General features: G+C 38.1%; 1 protein-coding gene across 6 annotated transcripts in view; it reads right to left on the reverse strand.

The window, feature by feature from the left end:
- The window catches only part of AP2A2 (adaptor related protein complex 2 subunit alpha 2), a 50,270-nt gene that overhangs the window by 24,745 nt on the left and 9,020 nt on the right, over positions 1–16,505 (reverse strand). For 4 of the 6 annotated variants that reach the window (XM_074885090.1, XM_074885088.1, XM_074885089.1 and 1 more), the window contains exons 2-4: positions 11,590–11,658; positions 1,922–2,064; positions 1,105–1,298 (exon numbers count right to left, since the gene is read on the reverse strand). In XM_074885090.1, the coding sequence (XP_074741191.1) occupies positions 1,105–1,298; positions 1,922–2,064; positions 11,590–11,658 (406 nt within the window). Of the gene's footprint in view, positions 1–1,104; positions 1,299–1,921; positions 2,065–10,087; positions 10,213–11,589; positions 11,659–14,113; positions 14,184–16,505 lie in introns of those variants that run through there. The other 2 variants (XM_074885092.1, XM_074885091.1) reach the window with 2 other exon arrangements.

Here is a 16,505-nt window from a genome sequence, read left to right on the forward strand (position 1 = left end):
AAAGGTGGAATTACAGGATAGATTCTCTACCATTTCCTCCACCAGACCAGACCCATACTGAACATCAGGTGCTAGCTGCTCATTCTTCTCTTTCTGGCCCATACTACATTTCAGTTCTGCTAAACATTAACAGTGTTCAAGTGTGGCATTATAGAGACACTATTTCAAGAGTTCAGAAATATTTCCTAAGACTTTTGCCACAACTAGATATCACGTTATATCCTTCCTCTTGTCACCAACTCAGACAGTAGGCACAATAGACACAGTCAGAATTAGTGTTGCATAAGCACATCTCCAACATTTGCAAGCTCCAGTGTTTGTCATTTAGAGTATTACTGCAGTTCTTGCGCAACATGTTACTTCTTTATATTAATATAAGACATTAGTTTGCTATAAAACAAGATCTATGCATGTTCCAAAATATTTCATGTTCATAAGAGAGTTTAAAAGCAGTTTGCAACTTGGCCATTTTAAGTTTCAATATAAGTTAGCCCTGTAATCACAAGTTTTATTTTAGATTTACTTGACTCCAGTTCCAGACGTTTGCCAGGTCTGCTTAGAGACATCCAGTTATACAACAGGAAAGTTAGAAAGTTGGAGGTGACTATTTGCCATTTACAGGAATTGCTGTTTACATGACTAGTAGAGGAAGCAAGAAAGTTCACACAACAGAATATTCTCACATTCCTTATTAAGTCAGAACCATTTAAATAAGGGCTTCGGTTTATAACAAAATTTGCAGTGTACACATCTATTTAGGTTCATTTATTTCTTCTTTTCGTCAGGAGGGATAAGGGAAGTAAAACATACACAGTTCAGGGGTATTCACTGCCACACATTTATACAGAACTGGACCACAACAAAGCTGTAAAAGCCTATGCAAGATACTGCCATAGTCTGAACTTCCATGTTGTATTTGTACACTTACACAAGCAACTCCATGCTCAGGTATATCAAGGTATCTGCAGTTACTGGAAATTGTCACTATCTGTACTGCAAGCCCAGGGCTGTACAGCTCTAAGCATGGGTCAAGCTGCTGCAATGGAACTCAGTTGCTGAGAAGGTTTATTGATGTTGTATTTGAAGGGGGCATGTCATACCTACCCAGCTACAAGTATTTTTGGGATTTCTCCAGCAAATGCTTCCGCCATCTCCCGGCTACCCACATTAGCAATACAATGCAGAGCAAGCCCCATGAAGGTGGGGTTGCGGCTGGCCAGATCATTCTTGATCGCGTTGTTTATTAAGCGAATCAGCTCACTGTTAGAGTTCACTAGTACGGAGATGAAGAGATACCCCTGTGATTCAGAAAAAGGAAAATGAAAATTGATTTTAGCTGACTTAAATTATGTTTTAAGTTAATGCCACAAGTAATTCTTTGAAACATACAGTTCTCCTCCAATACCAAACATATGGGCAGAAATTAGATACTTAGATAGCAGAGCAAAGTCTAGAAAGATTGAACAAAAATAAATAAGTTTAGTGTTATCCTAATTTATCAGTTTTTAAGCGTTTCATCAATCTATTTCAGCATTTTAGATGAATGGGAGTAAATGAAGAATTTGACTTCTTATTCAGACACTAGTAAGTTACATGTACCTGATAAACACAACCTTACCTAAGAAGATTTAAAGAGATATTCTGAAAATTAAAAGGTTACTTACCTTTTAATGCAAGACTCAAGGCAGTTTCTTAACAAGAGTAATGATTTTATCCAAAGTGCACGTTTTAGCTTTTACAATTAATACAAGACTCCCTGTGCACAAAGGTGTTTAAATTTCAGAACCACTGCTAGATCCAAAATAAGGCTTTAAGATGGGGGCAGAAGGGTGGGAACGAAGCAAAGTGCTTTACAGACTATACAGCTGAGGTAGGATATTAGACAGAACAGCTTATCTTTTATAGAGACTGAGTTACTCACAATTTGTTTCTCTGTATATCTGTTGGAACTGAGCAGGTTTACAGCCTCCATGTGACCAAAGTCAATGTCATGCCCCAGGAGAAAGATGAAAAGCAGTTTGCAGACATATTTTTTCTTACTGTAACCATCCAGAGCCTTGTCACCTGGAAAGTAAGGAAACAAAGAACAATTAAGCCTATATTGTTCCTGTATCTGGTTCCTCCTGCTCCTCAGTTCCACTGAGGTATCTCATCATATCTTACAATAACAAGACTTACAGTTGTACCTAACAATTAAGACTGACATTTGATTCACTACGCATCACCCTACAGAAGAGGGATAGAGGGTTCAGCTATTGCAGTACTTGAATTTCACAAATTTTAAATGTATTATTTCAGCTTTTATTCACTATACAGCGAGCAAAATGCTAAATATATCCACTTATCTCTGACTTAAAGCACCATAAGTCTTTACAACATTTTGTGCTAAACACATGAAAGTTATCACAAACCATCATCATATGTCAATCAGATAACTCCTGGGTTTTAAAAAAAATTTTTTCCCAGTCACAGAACACAGGTAGCTTCCTAATGGTTCAAGACAGAAAAAGGCATAACTGAAAAAGCTGTGCTGTCGCTGAATCTACAAGACATTCACATGATACTAGTTTATCTAAATCTGAAATTCATGGAATCACAGAATCATATAGGTTGGAAAGGACCTTGAAGATCATCTATTCCAACCTTTAACCAAATTCATTTATAAGGAAAAAAACCCCACCAAAACATGAAGATTTTAGTGTTAATTCCATTTACCATTATCTACATCCTAAAGGACAGACATGAAATAATGCTATCATCTAGTCCCTGAATTATCCTGCTATGTCCTTAAAAGTATTTTCTTGTTAAGAGGCAAGTACATTATGTGTTTATTCAATTTTGATTTTCCTATTTAAGAGCAGCTATGTCTTCCATACACATGTTAAATCAATTATCAAACCTTTATCACAGTAAAATGTCTTAAGAAAGAAGAGAAGAAGATATTGAGAAGAAGGTCTTAAGAAAGAAGAAAAGAGAAAACTCAGTCGTAACAAAATAAAAACAGCAAGTCTTTTAGATAGATGGAATGATAGAGGTGTATCCCAAAGCCTTGAAAAAACACATGAAATGAGATTACCAGGAAAGCTTTCAAGTGCCTGTAAAATGACAGTATTCACAAGTATCTCAGTTTTAGAAGAAAAACGCACCCTAAATAGCTTTGGCCTTATGTTGCAGTATTGCTGTATTTTAGAAGCTTGTAAAAGCTACATGGAACAGTATGGCAGCTTACAGCTCATCAGGCAGACCACTTCTCCTGAAGAAAAGGGGTACATACGAACATGAATTTTTTGCAGAACATTCTCTCCCTACCCCAAATCAGGATATAAAGGAGTATCCACTAAATCAAGCTAGAATGCTAGAGAGTTCAGTCAGGGTAGCAGAATTTTGATAGATGCTGCTGCGTAAAAGGCTGCATAAGCTCCTTAGCCTCTGCATTCTGGGCCCGGAGTAACTAGTCTAATCAGTGTGTACTCCTTAGCGATGGGCAGGTTCAGCCAGAACAGTACAGCATAAAGTAAAGCTTAAATAAGATATCCCTAACTCATTGGCCTTACCAAAAAAGCTCTAAGCTGCATCTTTTTAAAACTTCAGATCTATGTAATAGGCAGCTAAATATATAATAAAGAATCTTAATAGTATAGAAGTTTCTCCTCCTTCCTTCTCATCCACTGGTGCAGAAGCAGGCCGGATTTCCCATGCCACATGCATCTAGAGTTCCCATAGATTTCACACTACATTCACTGACAGCATAAAAACAATGGAAACCTTACCACTACAAATTTACAGTTTGTGAAAGAATGAACCATCAGTGTGTGAGGCCACGTCGCGTTAGTAAACCAAGAGAAAGCATACTGGCACACTGAAGTAGACAACGATAAAAGGTTACACCTACAGGCTGCAATCATGCATTTTTGAAGGTTGCTTTCTATTTTGGCTCTAAAAACTTACTTTATTGAGTTTTATTTCAACTGAGAAAAAATAAGCACATGATTGCCATTTTAATATGAACAACAACACCCTTCAAGTCTGAGTTTTTAGACACCTGTTGATTTGTTTGGGGGTTTTTTTTGGCGGTTTTTTGTTTTTTAAAGTGGCACAGACAACAGCTGCCAACAACAAGAAGCATTACGTTAAAGCTATTTTTATGCCACACAAAGAAAAGTTGCCTTCAGGTCCATACCACAGAAGCCAATATGTGTCACATTTTACTTAGATATATGAAGCAGTGTTACTGAAGATACTCATGGCAGTGAAATCCTGCTATACCAGATCCTGACAAGATCCTCTGTCAACAGCCAGCTCTGCAGAAAGCTGCCCAAAGACATGTTTTCTTCAAGTCACATTTACAGTTTGCTGCCATAAGGCTATTTTCCTGTTGAGTCAGCCAACGAATCCAGGGCAGTGCAAAGCATTCAGACTGGAGCAGGAGAAAGTTGTGTTTTGGTTTTTTCCCCTTCTTTAGAAGCAATATGGCCAGAAGGAAAAGTAGATATTCAGCCATGTCTATTTATCTGCAGTGGCCTTCAAACTATGGCTTGAGCAGCAAAGGAATAGTCTTCTGTATTTATAACAGGGGAAATAATTACCTCTTGTTATACTATTTTCCCAATAAAATGGTACTCGAGAGCAGAAGCTTCCTCCCATACCATCACAGTAGGGAGATGCAGAGCAAAGATACCTTCCTTAGGAAAGGCAAGAAAAAAACCAACAACACAAAAAAAAAACAGAACAGGAAAAGGTAGTGACATCTTTAGTTTTTAAACATTAAGCTGCTGAAGAAAAGTTTCTACAAACTCTTAGGATTTTATTTTCAATTGATCTCCTCCATGAGATCTGGAAGGAAAAGAAATAATTAGTGAATAAACCAGGGGGGCTTTATATTGCTTAACAATAAAATATGCCAACTCATGACAAGCCAGCTGTTTCCAGGTGACCAAATAAAGGAACAGGTGATGCTGGATACTATTATGATTCACAGAAGGGGACACTAAACAAGCTGAATCTATTTTGGTCAGTGTTCCTCTGCTGGATGAGATCTACACAATTGAGGACTTGCTATGGTATTTAATAGCATTAGTATCATTACTTGCCTCTCTCAGAGATACAGACACACCAAAGGACATCAGAAAGTAGCTTTCACATGAACTTTACCGTAAGTGAAAAAACCCCAATCAGTCCCCAAGACTGAAGCTCCCAGGAGTCCGAGAGATTGAACTGCAGTGGCGTGTTAACTGTGCAATCCATCAGCAATACACAAAAGTCACAAGTATAAACCTTATTCTCTCATGTTCTCAAATGGCTCTGAATGTCGACTTTGTGAGATCAGAAGGGAAGAGGGAGTATAGAACACTGCAACCCAACTGCTTAATGAAGAAAAATGCAGATGAAAGTATACATACTCTGAACCACATCAACTTTCACAGCAAAGTATTTGTCATGGTTTGGCAATTCCTTTTTCCAGTTTTAGGACCCAGGTATTTAAAGCATTATATCCTTCCAAGATACCAGTATTTTAAGAGCTCAGATTAGCAAGGTCCTTGGATCTTGGGGTATTTGAAGCATTTTTGATGGAAGCTATGCCATGCAATCAAGCTCAAAACAGCACCATCCTATTGACAAGGAAAAAACACCCTTCTCCATCATGAGCTATCCAAGGACAATATTGTAAAAATCAGTACCTGAAACTTTTTCTTAAGACAGAAAAAATAGTTCACTGACTGCTTTCAAAAGCTTCCATCCTTTGTATGCAGAACTAAAGGCAAAGTGAAGGTTCTCAACAACAGGCAAGCTTATGAACTAAGTCAAGTAACAGTTACTAGAACTCTTCTTTACAGCCTTATTAGTTCCCAGCAATAATAGAACATCGTTGCCTTTTTGAAAATTTTTATTTAATTAGCTAGGCAATTTGAAAACAAGAGCATTGCAGTCAAAGGTCTTACTGTAGTTCTCTAACTCCAGCTATGTTTTGAAGTAGTCTTTGATTCAGACTCTTAGTGAAATTTCAAGTTTAACTATCCAATTCCTCTCCCTTCCGTGTAGCATTTACCAAGAGATAAAGATTCTATTTTAAACATTACTAACAAGTTTCATTGCTTAAGTATGTGCTAAAATAGTACAGCTTTCCCCAGCCTCAAGCAAACATCCGAACAGAGCAGAAGGAAATTTCACATGTTCTGTTATCTTTATTGCAATACACAATCATTTCTTTTAACTCAGCTCATTTTTAAATGCTTTTGGGAACATTTGCAAGTACTGCAAATCAAGTCAGCAGAAACAGGAAGGATTTGGAACACATCAGCAGGTTTTGAGCACAGTGGGCATTTCAAAGGCTACTTGCTTTCCCTGGAAAGTTTATTAGTCATTCTGCTAAGAAAAGAATTATTAACAGCTGATCAGCAAATAGTATTATTATTAAGAAGGAATTACTACCTGCACATTTCTGTGCATCACCTTTCTACCATTTCAACGGGGAAGTTTCAGTTTTCATTGTTCATACATATCTTTCACACAGCCTTCCAAAAAGGAAGAAATTAGGCATTATGAGACCCTTTGGTTCCCAGGCACAATCTTCTCTCTCTAAGTTCAACCACGAGTTAAAAAAACAGCACCTACTTTTGAATCTAATTCAGTATACTTCAAAACCAGCCTGCTGCACAGTTACAGAGCCTGCTACCAGCCAGGGGGGCAAGAAGGCAGTTTAGTTCTGTGGGATGTTCACTGGGGCACGGAGTGTGAGGAAGCCTGACAAGTCTAGTCTCACTAGCATACAGATGGTTGATTGCTATCTCAAATCAAGACAACCTTCAATTTAAAAACTGCAGTAATGACTTAGGCAAAACAGGATGGACAACACCCTTAGCTGTTTCTTTGCATTCAGCGTACCTCCTTCCTAGGTTGACACTGACCTACGTTCACGCAGCTGACAGCAATCCAGTGCTATACTGTATCACAAGGCCTACTACTAGCTTAGATGTTGAGACAAGATTTGTCTTTCTGTAAGAGTGACAGTCCAAGACCTCTAAATGGAAGGCTGAAAATTTGTGGCAGACAACCCATACAAAACCATAAGCTAGTATTTAGTTACCAGACTACTATCACCAGAGTATTACTAGAGCAGCCCCAAAATTCATGTGATATTTGAAGCCTTGTTTTGCTTCCAATAATTCACTCTGTCAGTGAAGACACTTCATTATTTTACTGTCCAGTTGCCTTCATACATCTCTTTGATGATCAGAAGACAACTTTCATAGACTGACAGGAAAGCAATTTACTGGTATGCAGCTCTGTTTAAAACAGGTATTCAGAGGCTTATCTTGAACTTCCTGCAAAGGGTGTAGTTTGAGGCAATAGAGAAGTCTTGCTTGAATTTGGGAAAAACAAGTGAGCTGAAGTTAAAAAAAAAAAAAAAAAAGCAGAGATTATCAACTGACATTGGGGAACTTCTGCACAAGCCAAAACTAATATACACTAGTATGTCTGAAATCTAGCAACTGCTCTTGTAACACAAACCCTACTAAGCAATTGGAACAGAACTAAAATCTAATGCCAGATCTGGAAAAAAGAACAAGCCTGAATCAAGCAGAGAACAAAGTTCCTTTGACTGCAGAAACAACTTATAGATTTGTGGGCAGTTTCATTAGTATACAAATTCTGCTATGAGAGATCAAAACAACAAAACAAATTAATAAACCAGATATTTTTTTCACTCATTTACAAAGCAATTACTACTCTGACAACCAGACTTCTAGTTTGGCTCAAGCATGGAAGCAAAATCAACTTACAGTCTGAACACATAAAACAGAAGGAATAGCATTCTCCACTTCACACTTACTTCCTACAACTTCTGCTTTATTACACTGGTGCAGCTTCTCTCTGCTACATGCATCTTATCTCAGTTAATGCAGAAGCATTTAAAGCAACTGTCAAGGACACACTGACCTCAGCAATGGAACTTCCTCATGCTGAAACAAGAGACAAAGTAACCTTAAGTACAGAGATCCTAGATTCCTTCTGAGCTTGCAGCACAGAAGCCAGATTAGAACCCAAAGCCATCGTGTACGTTCCATCAGTTCAAGAAAAGTATGGCTTTACTAGACAGTGCAGCCTCCTCCCAGCCTATTAAGTACAAGCATATTTTAAATAGCAGTTACCAAAACATAAGCAGGTAACAGGCTTGCCAGCTCTCGCATGACAGAACAGAAGTAGAAATACTTATACTCTATAAAAGAATGCATCTTGCAAGTTATATAGGGTGGGGGACTAGACACTACAACACTGTATGCTGAAGAGTGTAAAGGTTCAGAGGAAGGAAAGGATACTTGTGGTATACCAGTCTCTTATGCTAGTCTCAAGCAAGAACATATCTGTGTCAAGAGGCACTACTATTGGCCTTGCCTCACAGTCAGACTGCAATGCAGCCAGTTCAACAGGGGCATCTTCAGCCAAGCGATTAACCCAGGGCACCAGTACTCCCCACAGTTATCTAGCAAGGGACTCCATCTTAAGTTCACAGTCACACATTTGTCTCAATCCAAACTATTTAACACCATTTTTAAAAGTCAGAGCTAAGTAAAAAGAAACTGGGTTAAACTGATCTCCACTTAAACCAAGAATAAAATGCATTATGAAGGTCTGTTTATTTTTAAACAGCCCTTCTGCAAGAAAAAAACATGCAGCACAAAGCTGATGTAGAACTTCTGCAGTAGAAAGATACACAGCTATCACCTCCTCACACTCTCAAGGCCTTAAACAGTTACACAAGTTGTCCAAATTCAGCTTCTTCCAAATTGTGACATTTATGTCTAGTTTTTGTTCAGGCTACATCAAGTTATTGTCTTCAGTTAAGTAAGATTTTTTCACCTAAAATCCATACAAATTCATTCATAAAGTAGCCATAATAAAGATCAGCTTATGGGAATGTTTAGTTATCTTTCATTCAAGCTACTCAAAACTATTTAAACTGTGCTTAAAGGATGCTACTTTAAGTAGGCTAAAGTTATTGCAGGCTAAAATTATTGCACAACCTTGCTGAAAGCACTTCTGTTCTCTGATCATTGCCAATTCATGGTTCTACACAGCCAAAGCTTCCTACAGTCATAAGGAGTTGGGCTAGTAAGCAGCAAGTGAGATACTAACTCCTGTCTAAAAAGGATTACTTAGTAGGATTTGATCCCAGCCAAACAGCAAGAACTGGACTATACCCCTGCAAGTCAGTACTTAAACAGCCTTAACCATTTGAACTATCCTGCAATCCCTTACTGCATTCCTTTACAACAGCATGCTTAACTCCAGCAGTGAAGCGAGCAGGTCTGACAGAACCTTCTTCGTGCTTCAAGCACACTGGAACACACAGTAGGCACTGAGGTTCTACAGCAGCTTCAATAACTTTCTTTTTTTTACACCTTTTGAAGTTTGCAGACCTTCACTGCAGACCAAAGACTTAGTCTGATGAAAGCTTCTGGTTTCATTAGTGAAAAATTGATTAGGTTTTGTGAACAAACTAAAGCTTGCCCATCAAATCAAGATAAAAAAAGTGGTGTAGCCTGAAGTTAAATTGCTGAAAGAACTAGATTTCTGTGTTAGTGTGACTGCAGCAAGCTCTCCAGCTAGGCATTAACTGCTAGTTGTTCTTGATGACAGAAGGGGATAGGTGGAGTCACTTAACACATTTACAGGGAAAGTGACATGATGCTTTCTAGAAAAACCTGTCCTGTCTAAACAATTAAGTAAAGAATTTAGATGCTGACATGAATTTCAGCAATAGCTGACAACCAATAATGCCACTATCCGACAGCAAGTAGTTTTACAAACACAGACTAAGGGAAAACAAGCAGTCTTTCTGCCTGTGTCTTCCTATTAATCAACTTAAGATTAGTTGAAAGTGAAGTAACACAAAACTTTGACTAACTTAAGTGTACAGAAATTTCTTAAACAGTTTTTAATTAAACTCAGTCTCTATCTGAAAGATAATAAAAGATAATTAATTTGTCTAGTACAGATCTTGCTTGGAGATTAAACTGCTTTATTTAAGAGTTAAAATTTTATCCTTAAACTGACTAGGCAACAAGATGATCCACTTCGATCATACCGCTGCAACTATGAAAAATGGCTGTTACTCTTGTATGCAGGTTTCTAGCAGACCTCGAACAATGTGCTAGTTGCTCAGTGTGCACACGTACTCAGTACAAGGCGGCAGGATCTGCTGGTCACTGTCTGGAAAATGGACACAAGTTTTAGATTTGGATCGGGTGACAGAGAACAGTCTGTAGCACAGACTGTACAAAGCCTGCTATTTCTAGTAAAAATCAGACCAATGTCAGTGTTAGATGGAAGCTTTGCCATGAAAAGGAATTGAAAAACAACATGACACCATAGGGAGGTGACTAAATTAAAGTTCCTTTTTCTATTTACCCTAGAAAAATAGTCATTAAAATTTCCTCAGTTACCCTATGACTGACGTTACCAATCTGGATAAAGTATGCTGAAACTTCTAATAGAAAAATGTTAGACACATGTGATGGCTTCTAATTTAGAAGAATTTCCTAACTTTGAGTGTCTTGCACTGTGATCAACTTTTCCCTTCCAAACTGTTGTTGACACTCAAGTTTTTGCAGGTCTTCATATGCCTTTAAGAGATATACCACTTAAAAAGTAGCAACAGATCCCTGAAGTTCAAGAAAGTTATTTCAGGCTTTGTTAATGCATTGAGTGTTCCAAATAGATACACTAGTCTAAGTCATGATAGATAATTAAGGTAAACAGGTTTAATCCGAATACAAATACAGTAAATTCTGAAGCCACGCTCCACACTGCAATGCTTTATCTAGCTACACACACAGCCCCGTATCTATTTAAACAGAATGTTTGTCACAGCCACTCCTGGTAGAGCTCCATTCAAAAGCATCTAAACTTCCCTTCAGAATCTTTAAAATTTGAAGCCACACACACAACTTGAATACAGTTACAGCATGAGTTTTACCCCATGTTGTTTAAAAGTGAATTGCTGCCTCTTGGAATGCACAAGGATGGAATTGGTCACTGCATATCCTTTGTTTCACATGAATAGTTTGTATTGCTGTTGCTTATGAGAGTGGTGAAGATGTATGGCTTTATCAGCTACACATTTTTATCTTAATTTTGCTAGAAGACAGCCTAACCTATCACTTTGGTAAAGGGGACAGGGGGGAGGGGGAGAGGGGGAAATGAGGATAAATTTAAACAGATTCTCGTTTACTGGGAAATAATTACATCCACTCATGTTTCTTCAAACTAGTTCATGACCTTCTGGAAGAAAACAGACTGAGTAGTCACATGGTTAGGAGGCAAAGTATTAGAAAAAGTTTGTGAACAGTAGCTCAATTCTTTGATATAGGAGGGAGTTTTCTTCTGTTACAGCCAAGAATCACAGGACTGTCAGGAAGTTCTGTAGTTAAGAGAACACTTTGAATAGTTATTCTAACAGCCTGCTCTAGCATTTTGTTTGCAACAACAGTTGACAAAAAAGTCTAAACATATAAAACCAAAACAAAAACCTATAGAAGAATGTCATATGAGGAAGTATGCATAGTTTAATATGATCAAGTCACTTACCTTTAAATTTTGAACGAATGTTTGCTAGTTCTTTATTTATCCTCTTTATCTCTGCTTCTTTACTTTTGCCTGAAATCAAAAGAACACACATCAGGATACAGTGCTTTGGACAGCCCTCTGCCACTCTAAGCTTCTTTCCACCCAACCACGCTGTGTGAACATACAAACGTCAGGAGGAATTATTATTCTCCCTTTCCAGTATTAGGACTAGATGAAAGCAAACATCACAGAGGTAACTTAAGCATTGCTTTATAGAGGAATTTGAGAAGCTAAAGGACCTCCCTGTTGCAAGCAGCTTTGCAGACTTCAGACAGTATCAGTCACATACAATTAATCTGAAATGCCTTTATTACTGACTTTCACAAATCCTTCAGTTTTTATATTCCTTAAACTTGCAAGAGAAAACTGAATTTTACTTCCAATTTGATTACTAGGTTGACAGTGCTCTTAAGGAAAGAGTCTTCTAAACAAACATCTTGTGTTATCCCTCACCTTAAGGACAAGCCAATTTACTGTTTCTCAATTGAATGGTCATTCAATTCAACAACTTGAAAAACATTCTTAACAGACACTGAAGAGGAAAAGCAGTAAATCTAAAAGAAGCCCCAAGACTTAAAAGACCTCAGCAGATAGGATACATGTATAAGTTCAAACTTTCAATATGCCCCATGAAAGCCACTTGAAAAAACAGAAACATTTAAAATTCACATTTTATTAAGTGACTTTACCACCTTAGGCTTCTCAGTACAGTCTATATGAAATCAACTTTAGATTCCAAGAATAGGTGTTTGGAATTCTAGTGTCAATTCAAGTTAGATATTCAGAGAAATAAGCTGCAGTTTAAATTCTGATAATGCAAGCTTATTCGAGTAATACTTGCACTGTCCAAACCAAAGCAGCTTATTGCTCTTCACCATTTTAGTTTTGGGGGATTGAGATTCGACAGATGTCTCGGTCCATTATCTCCTGCATGAGTGAGCATGGTAGGGTAATATATCCAACTCGGGCACTATATTCAGTTGCTTGAAGTTGGGGGAAGCAAATTAAGTCCACTTCAGCAATGAATAACCAGCCATTTAGTTGTGTTGGAAATTCAGACCTGTACCTACTCAAACTTTCAAGCAGTTTCCAAAACATCAACTAGCAGCAGAAAAAAAAGACAGCTTCCTTTACTCTTCATCATATATATTTGGCTACAAGGTTATGAATAAAAGATACCTGACCCTGCTTGAAAATGGCCCAACCTTATAAGTAGTGGGGATCAGATGCTCTGCTTTCACACCCCACTTTCCCCCATACCACTCCAATCATGACTACAGCCATGTCACTGCATCGAGGGCATGTGACAAGACTTGAAGAACAGATCAGGAGCAGCGTTCGGATGCACCTCTAATCTCACTCGTTTCTTCCATACAAACAAAGCAACAATTCACAGCATTTAAACATCCTACTACATTTGCACGTCCGAACCCAAGCCTCCTGTGTCACCCAATGACTGTTAATCATGCCTTTACCATTCCAAAAATGATCTGACAGCAGGCCAGGTGAAAGATGATTAAGTAACTCAAGGAAACAAGTGCCTCATGATAGGTTAAAAGCAAAGTATTTAAAGTATAAGGGAATCCCATGACAAATACGAATTAATCCAGATTTTTTAATTTCTCTTTTTTTGAGTCTAAATCAAGAAACTGAAATTATGCACTTCCAAAACCAACTCTTCCATAAGATGCAGAAAACTGCTTTATAATAATATGCCTATAATGGCCACAAGAGTACAGACATGTAGCAAGTCTAGCACACTGTACAAATAGAAACATGTTAGGCCAAAACCAGAAGCAACTACTTTGCTTTGCCTTGCTATTTTAACAAAATACCTACAAATTTGCTTAAAATGGATTTTTTCCATTCTACAACCCTGTTTTATAAGGGACTCTGCTCAAAACACTGAAGTGCAGGGTGCCTTGGCAGGCACTCCACATGGCAAAAAAAACCCCTCAACTTCCCCTATACCCAACCCTGAAAACCTACTTACTTGTACCTACTCATCTACTTACTGCTTTTAAGTTAAGCATTTTCAGAGCTCAAGAATTCATGGTACCTGTTCTGAAACATAAATTGTAGCTGCTATCTGTAGGCATCTTGGTTTTCAGATAAAGCAGGAGATATGTCCACAGTTTTAATTTGACCTAGAAACTCCAATTAACTTCTAGAATTACAAGGCTAGAGATCACAGTTTACTTCCCTCAGTTTGTAAGATGCATCTGCTGGGATCACAAAGTTTACCCCGTTTTCACTAATATATCACGCAACACATTATAAGTTTTCTTCTAATTTAACTTGCCAACCTAAAGTAAACTGGTTTTAAAGCAGTAACACTATTTACTGTATAAATAAGCAGCAGCTTGTACAATCTAAGGCTTCAACTGTCTTCTACCATAGATCTTAGATTTGTCTTAATTGGATTAGATTCTTTGTCCTGTGCACATGGAAGAGACAGTCAAGTGTTCATGTCTAAGATACTTACCAGCACTGAGAATTCACTACTAGACTGAAGCAAGTCTTTTTGCTCCTAGGTCCGTACTCTACGAACAGAGGGCCACAGTAACATATGCCAAAAGTGTGCAAGTGTTTATGTAGATAGACAACACTCCCATTTTGTAAGCTATCACATTAGCACTCTTTTAAAAAGAAAAACACTTCCCTTATTTTCAGCAATTCATCTGCTCCAGATGAAAATATTAACTTCTAAAACTATTAATTTCATTTCCCTTTTACCAAGCAAAGAGTACACCTCATTCAAACGTTACTACCGAGACTGGAGATTTTGCACTTCATTTAGATTAACAGGGCAGAGAACACTGACCTCAGTCCGGGATACTGCTAACCCGAGTAGGATATTTAGTTACCTAAGTTTGGAAGTTAGGTCCTTGCTCTGTATCTTTAGGTTCTGTTTGTAAGGAAAGCACATTGCAGCATTTACTTTGAATTATTAGCAATTGTCTCTCTGACCTCAACAAGCACGGCAACAATCACCAATGTTAAAAATGGGGGGAGGAAGGGGGAACAAGAGTAAGTCAGCCAGTTTTTCTTAACCCAAGATGAAATCAAGGCCATCTTTTTTTAAAAAAAAAAAAAAAAAATCACCAAAACCTCTCCGCAAACTTCAAGCAGCATTATCTACTCGTTATGCTCACAGATTATCAGTTACTGCTAGAAACTGGGTTCTTTGTGTCCTCAGCAAGCAACTGAGCATTAAGGGAAGCCTGACTAAAATACTTCAGGAATCTGTGAAGTCAGCACCTTTGGTGGAAATGGACTGCAGCCTCAGCAACACAAAAATCAAAATCCCACCCCCTCTGCACACAGCTGTAGCAGTGAGTTGACAGGAACACCCACATTAAACAGCACATTCACATCTGAAGGTTCATTCTCTCAAAGTTAAAAACTTCCATAGCATATGAATAAAAGCCTGTTCTGAATAATTCCTTCAGGCTGTTGTATTTTGAATGCAGTATATAATCGCATCTAGACCTCGACCAAACAAACAGCATAGCAACTAGCTGGTGATAAAAGTTTAACTCCATACACAGTCTTAAGTTGTCTTCTTATTACCGATTACAGTCTATATGTGCCTGAAATTGCAGTTTTAGAGAGCAAGACCAGCACATCGAGTATTAAATGTCACTGAGGACAGTCACATAACAATGCTTAGGATAACACATGAGAGTTAAAACCAGGCTGAAGTATCTAAAAACAAATTTCCTGAACTCCAGCAGTTATACTGCATGGTAACCTTACTCAAACTTAATTTATTGTTTACATTAGAGGATGACAAAGCAAAATAAAATCTCACAGTGGCAGGTAGCTTCAGTTTGTTCCATGTACTAGGAAAAAGAAAATAGGAATATCAAAAACTAAGGACCAATTTATGTAGAGGTGGGGGGTGTGGGCAGGGGCTGTTAAAGAAAATGCATTTGATTAACTGAGAAGTTTTCATCACATTATTCAGCCCTGGTGACACTCACTGAAGAATTTCTACATGCCTATTTGATTTTTACCATCACTAGAAACACTTAAAAAGGAAGGCAAGACCACTACTGCTGACAGTTGAAGGATTGCTGTGCTGCAGAACTAGAGGCTTACATTTCAAAGCTTGCAAAGGCAATTGCTCCACCTCACTTCCAGGCTGTTACACAGCTCCCACTTTCAAGAAATTATCAGAGTTGTATTCCAACAAAACATGCTGTAGCCAAGCTAGTCAACTTGGAGAGGCTTAATAAAGGTCATGTCATGCACACAAACTGATGGGTAGGGCAGTATTTAAGCCAGAGCACAAGAAGATTATGTTCCACATCAGTTCAGGCCACATCCTTCTCACTTTCACTTATTCAGGCTTTTTCCACTTCAGCAAGACAATGATTAAATATCCATAACAAGTTATTAGAAGAGGTGATTGCAAGCCAGTAAGTTCTGGCTGGCTTTTTGCAGAAAAGACACAAACTGTTAACAGCCTTACAGCCCTAGTATGACTGCTGTTAGCCTTCTCCAAGATGAGCACCTGAGCAAACAGATACCCAGCCACAACACCGACCAAGGCGCTTGTGAGCGATTGCTTCACGTTTGTCAGTTTGCCCAGCTTCAGACTCCACTGTGCTGCCTACTGCCTTCATTAGGCAAGGTAAATTTAGTCTGCAATACACCATTATCTTTAATTATCATCTTGTTTAACAAAGATAGACTAGAGAACATCAAAAGTCATCCAGCTGTTGAGAGAACCAATTACTATTCTTAAATCTCCTGGTAATCCAGGCTAGAGTCAGAGCTTCAGTACTGCAGGAATAACACCTCCATATCTCAGTTTGGAGTTTTGCATTATAACCTACAGAAGAACAAGAAAACAGATGTGACAAAAAGGG

The sequence above is a fragment of the Strix uralensis genome, chromosome 15, assembly GCF_047716275.1.
Source record: "Strix uralensis isolate ZFMK-TIS-50842 chromosome 15, bStrUra1, whole genome shotgun sequence".
Classification (NCBI taxonomy): Eukaryota; Metazoa; Chordata; class Aves; order Strigiformes; family Strigidae; genus Strix; species Strix uralensis.